Source organism: Stegastes partitus, unplaced genomic scaffold, assembly GCF_000690725.1.
Source record: "Stegastes partitus isolate 25-593 unplaced genomic scaffold, Stegastes_partitus-1.0.2 Scaffold36, whole genome shotgun sequence".
NCBI classification, from domain to species: Eukaryota; Metazoa; Chordata; class Actinopteri; family Pomacentridae; genus Stegastes; species Stegastes partitus.
The window spans coordinates 115047-121111 of NW_007577767.1; the positions used below are offsets into that span (position 1 = coordinate 115047).

General features: G+C 41.4%; 2 protein-coding genes across 3 annotated transcripts in view; one reads left to right on the forward strand and one right to left on the reverse strand.

Moving 5' to 3' along the window:
- Window positions 1-1371, forward strand: part of slc66a3 (solute carrier family 66 member 3) — a 16493-nt gene extending 15122 nt beyond the window's left edge. The window contains exon 9 of the mRNA XM_008301784.1: window positions 870-1371. Within this exon, the coding sequence (XP_008300006.1) occupies window positions 870-970 (101 nt within the window). The 3' untranslated portion in view covers window positions 971-1371. The remainder of the gene's footprint in view (window positions 1-869) is intronic.
- Window positions 1372-1471: 100 nt separating this feature from the next.
- Window positions 1472-6065, reverse strand: part of rock2a (rho-associated, coiled-coil containing protein kinase 2a) — a 57832-nt gene continuing 53238 nt past the window's right edge. For both annotated transcript variants that reach the window (XM_008301814.1, XM_008301806.1), the window contains 3 exons: window positions 5647-5908; window positions 5269-5482; window positions 1472-3175 (listed from right to left, as the gene is read on the reverse strand). In XM_008301814.1, the coding sequence (XP_008300036.1) occupies window positions 3172-3175; window positions 5269-5482; window positions 5647-5908 (480 nt within the window). In that variant the 3' untranslated portion in view covers window positions 1472-3171. The remainder of the gene's footprint in view (window positions 3176-5268; window positions 5483-5646; window positions 5909-6065) is intronic.

Below are 6065 nucleotides of genomic sequence, written 5' to 3' on the forward strand. Positions count from 1 at the left end.
ATGCATTACATGCACAGATAGATGTCAATAAATTCATCTGAAATACAGACATCGGAAGAGTTAGTTTTTAAATCATGAGTTCTTCTGGTACTAGGACAGTGCAGAAATGGTTTAAGTTACATCTTTAAACTTTTTTTTCTCCATGGAAACAACCTCTACTTGTCTTAAAATAGCTTAGATGTAACTCTGCATTCCTTTATCTAGAAGTGCAGATCCATAAAGTCCTGACCTCCCTCTCCTTACTCAGTACAGCCCGAGCACACCAGCTTAACTGCAGCTTTGCTCAAACACTGTAAACCTGCTCCACACTACAAAGTCATATTTGAGTAATTCTGACAGAAACTAATTCCAAAGAAGAATGATATAAAAAGGTCCACAATGCAAGAGGATTGGCTCCTTAGGTTTGTTACATATGAAACCTTGTTCGTCTGAATCTGTGCTTCTTAGACAGTCAGTGGTGCGTTGCAGCTTCAAGGTGGAGATGTTGGCAATGAGTGCTTATTTCATTCACGATGTGCTTCCTAGCTAATGAAAACACTGAGTGAACAGGTTAATAAAGTAGATATTTACCAGAGAAGGTCCTTGAGAGATCAGAATGTTGTTTCTTTGGTGCTGAAGAAGCACATTTTCTGCAGAGTAGAGGAATGTTTCACTGCAGTTATTTGTGGCAGATGAAACTTACAGCTCTTTTTAAGAGAGGCAGGCACCCCAGCTGACCTCCAGCACATTTCAAATTACAGATCCACCTGTAACCAATGTTTGTAACTACAGTTCCACTGATTTGAATTGATTTACGGTTACATTCCCCTCAGCGTCATTGTCTCCATCCAGCCATCTTGGTTGTGATAATATCTTTCCCTTCGTCACAGTTCTGGTGCGCTTCATCGCGATGACCCTGCTGAACCTGTGGGTGCTGCTCACGGTGCTCCACTACCAGAGACACAGCAGCAGCTCCAAGAAAGAAGACTAAGACTGGAAGGACAGCACACTGGCTGAAGTGTCACGCCACAGAGTTTACTGAATCACTTTGGACCCCGGCAGTACTGAAAAATAAAACTGATGGGCAACAACGGTTATGTCAGCAGCTGTTGTAATGCTGTTGCTTTGTTTTTTTACATAGTTTTTACCTCATTTTTAAACCCACATACTTCCTTATGTAACATTCCAGTCTGGAAAAATGTGCAACAACCTGTAGTGAGAACAAAGAAATGCACTCTTTAAGTGATACAAAATTGTAGTATTAGACAGGACGGCACAAGCCAAGGATATCGAAGGTCTTCCTTCTCAGGATAAGAAATACTGTATTTTGAATAGTTTTTATACTTGCAAACTCCTTTTCTATTTTAATAAACCAAACATTTCTGCTTCTTACAGTGTGGTCCCTTCAGTGTCATGCATGAAAAACTCGTGCACCTCAACAGAATTAGAGCGTCCCAACAATTTAAGACAGAGAAATAATCCAAAACCAAAAGGCACATCCATGTCTTTATTGTTGAAGTGGTTATTATTATAGAGCTGTTTGGTAGCAAACATGCAATCTGGATGTAGAGCCCTTAAATACAAAGTGGACAAGGCTGTATAAATAATATAATGTGCACTGTATGGCATGTAAAATATATACTGTGTATATTTATATGTATAAAACATGCTTCTTGGTTAAAGGAGAGCACTCGGTACACACACACACTCACATAGTTTACTCTCCACCTGCTATATAAGCCACATACACACAACAATGTGTCCAAACTCAGAGTTTGGTTACTTTTAATACAAAAATATCAGGACAAACACTTTTAGAAAAACTTTCAATGGAATAGTGCTGCTCAGTATTTTAACTCATGGGACCAGGATATGATTGAATACCTTCATTGTTTCTGCTTCTTACTGGTTAACTTCCCCTCACTTTCATTGTCACTACTGACGATAAAACAACATTTGCTAGTAGGTGGAGGCCTGTGGGTGACAGCACTCAAGTGCAGGGCCTGAAAAAGCAAACGCATGCAGAGTAGTTGGTGATGAAAGGGGGCTTCAGTCAAGTATATCTGGATACACGTAATACAATGCCTGTGTGTCGTCTCTGGTAAAGCCCAGATGTACATTCAAAACAACAAAAGGAGCTGAGCTCGGATCAGAAAAGCATTAACGGTGCACCCCTTGAATTCAGTAAACATTAACCCTCAGAAATGACAGTGCAGGTTTGTACGATTATGGGATTGCGAGGATCTCATGTCTGGCCCTCCATCTAATGCCATTCAGAGCAGGATTCTGTTCACTAAGAACTGTAGTCATACAGCAACAAACCGGTGAGTCAGAGCGTGTCTGAGTCGCAAATCTGAATAAGAGCACTCAAGGAATTATTTGCTCAAATGCGAGAGGAACGTGGCGTCCCCTCCCCACCTTACTGACTTTACAAGAAGTCAAAACGTGTTTGCTCAAATATCTTATTCAAGATTCTTTGACCCTGGTAGACACGCATCTAAAAGCAGAATTGTGGAAAGCAAGAAGCTACAATCATTATGTTAAAGAAAGTACAGACACTATCTGGGATAAACAACCTCAGCTGTATTCAGCCAACAAAATACAGAACTGACTGTCTTCTGAGTGTAGTGTTCCCCATTAAACCCTTCATATTGTTCATAGTCATTAAACACAAGAATGTCTTTTCATTTTTTGGCCACAAGAATCCCCAAAGGTGGTGAGGAGAATTTTTCCTGTTGGGTCCTTCAATCAGACAGTGTGTCCTGGTGATTGTTTGAATTGAAGTGTTGAGGTAAGTGTATCCCCTTCTTGCCAGCCATGGTCAGGCTTATAAGAGCTCTCTGTTCTGTGGGCAATCAACGAGCTCCTCCAGTGACCCCGAGACACGTAATCACTCTGGCCAAGGGCCCAAGAGAAGACTTCAGCTAATATGTTTACAAGCTACCCAGCTTGTTTAAAAAGATCACAGGTGTTGAAGTGAGCTTGATAGACGTAAGTGCCTGGAATCAAGTTGAACAAAAGAGAAAATGGACTTTGTAACTCTCACGGGCTGAAGCAGGACAGAGTGGGTGGGTAGTGGAGAAGTGATGTGGAGTTCAGTGTGCTGATCTGCAAACGGAGCTTGGTATAGTCTTTGATTTAGGAGGAAACACACCCCACCACCTTGGAGAGGCACCACGCTCCAGAGCAAGGTTAACTGGAAGGAGAGACAAACAGATGGAAGGTTAAGTTCAGCAAATATTCAGTGATATTTAATGACATCTCTTATGATTTAAAGTAAAGTCTCCCTGTTTCACAATTACCTAATCGAGGCTAGGGCTGATTTACAGACAGAACAGAATGAAAGAACTGCATATACTGGCTTTTGCAAAGGTTCGAATCAAAATAATTATTTTTTTATGGTGTTATTTATTATTATTTTATGGCACAAAAGCTAACTAATAAACCTAATATATTCAAAGCTTTGTCCACTATTCTGCCACTATATCAAACACCCAGTGGCAAAGTGATCTGAAATATTACGAGAGCAGATTCCCAACGTGCCACGTGCACAAGGCCCATCATACAGAGTGCATTCACCACCTGCAGGTAGCCAGCCACCACCTCACAGTGAGAACCAGCTCGTAAAGAAACATACACACACATTCAGGAATTGAGTATTTGCAGGAAAACATCCGGGCAAAGGAAGAACAAGACCGGAGCATTCGTCATTTATACCAGTGACTGCAGGAATCTTCTCGCTTCATTTTGAAGCCGTTCGACCTGCGTGGGCTGAGGTCAGAGGATGGAAGGTCACAATGAGGGAAACATTTTTGAGGGCGTTTAAAAAAAAAGGCAGAAATCAGATCAAATGGTGGAAATGACAAAAGGAGCTTCCCTAGATTCAGATTTATATAGCTATCGCCATATAAACAACATTGCGGTTCTAACTGTTTCCGTGGTAGGCACTGCACAGCACACACTGCACACAGTGTTACCATATGTGTTCATCAGAAATGTATAGAGCAACAATCATCCTCGATATCATCCAAGGCCCAGTGCCAGTCCTGAAGACCGAAGTCCTCCAATCTGAAAGGGGAGATTAGTTTGGATGGTTGTGTAACAATTACTGCACACACAAACTGGTTTTTAAAATAAAGTCTTGTCAGGGGGTAAGCGGTTGATGGGGATGTTACTAAAATGGCAATATGGCCAAGTGCTGTAGTTGTAGTTTTTGACGAAGGTAAAATGTACCACAACATAGCATTATAAACGGTACCACTACTGAGACTCACTGACCTACAGTCCATATTTTGCAGACAGAAGGGAACATGCTTGTTTGAGACAGAAGGTAATGTAGTTTTTCTGAAAGAGGGTTAAAATGTTGTTTTCATGCAGTCCATGTTGTGTGGCAGTCACACTTTTGAAAACTACTACACAGTAAATATTGAGCTCAGGCTTGACTTAAAAAAAAAAAAAAAGTGTATCTTACAAATCCAGTGTAAATGCTCACAGCGTTAAAGAATCGGGCTAATTCCTGGGTAATTCCGTGGTGCAGTCGAGTAAGAATCTGGGTTGCCAATGTAATCTAAATGAGAGGGATACCTCCTTAAACAGTATTCGTTTTTGACAGCTGGGTCAATACTTCTGGTCTGCATCCCACCTGAATAGAGTAGCTGCAGTCTACACTGTCACTGAAATAGAAAAATTCTCTTTTAAAAAGCAACTTCACATGAATTTCTGCACAAAGTTACTTTTGTAATGTTGAATACAATCTTTCTCTTTTTTCAAAAATGTCTCCTTTGAAACCCAAATTGTTTCCTATGTTTGTTGCTTGTGTTTGTTTTCTCACAAAATCTGTGAGAAAAATCGCAAATAGATATTTTCCTGAAATTGTTCAGCTCTAGTCGATCACATACAAACTCCCAGGATGCATTACAGTCCTGCCGGCAATAATAATTAACATAAATCCAGTCTGAGTATGCTATGTTAATCAAATCATATCAGTTTTAGGGCTTTTAAGAGCTAACTAATGTAGTACTGATCACTCCCACAACGCACAGATTATGTAACGTGTTTGGTTTGACCTGAAATACCATTTCAACTCTGCAGATGGTGCATTTAAAAAGCTTACTTTCTCTTTATTGTGTAATTAAACCCACAGCCTGTTCTTTGCTTCATTGGGGACCTTTCGTATAACTTTTAATTTATCTAAATAACATCGAGTACAAACTGAAACACAACTAAGCTCATTAGTTTCAATCCCCAAAAACTAAAGGCTGTTTTGTTTCCCCCCGTGTGCTCTCCTACCTGCTCTTGCTGGTAGGAAGCTGTCGGCTGGGCCTCCTCATGGACTGGCTGGGCTGAACCTTCATGGAGGCACGTGGCGAGGAGCGTGCGAAGTGCTCTGGTGGTGGAGGCTTCTTAGGAATCTTCTTGACCAGCTTGCTCACCCAATTCTGCTGCTCCTCCTGGGACACGGCCAGCAGCAGCAGGTTCTTGGCTGTAGACACGTCGTAGTTCACTGGTGATAGAAGAGAAGCAGTATTTCATCATCTCTTTATGTCTTATTTACTAAATAAAATGTCAGTCTTAAACCATCAAAAGCTCGGTAATGCTGTTGTAGCACTAATTGACATTCACTTTTTAGTTCATAGATTGGTAAAATAAGGTACTAAAGCATCGTACCTTTGCAGGGGGCAATGATCTCCTCCTTCTTGTCCATGTGGTCCTTGTGGCACTTGATGTGGCAGCGCCGGCATTCCAGAGCCGGCGGCGGCTTGAACATGTTCCACAGAGGTTTGGTGCACGCCTCACAGTTGGTGGGGAAGTGGTAAAGCGTGGGGATAAACTCGTGGCCTTTGTGGCAGATGTAGCTGGACTTCTCTCCGATGGGGTCCACAGGAAATTCTGGCTCTTTTTTGCTTTCACCTTCATTGGCATAAAGAATCTGGAAAGCAAACAGACGATAAGGATGGAGAATGTTTTGTCTAAATCTTTGCAGTTCACAAATATTTAAACTGGAGCCCAACTGATTACTGGTTAACTCTGACTCCATTCTTTACAATTCTCTCAGCACGCTCTGCAGCACATGTAGCAGAGTACAC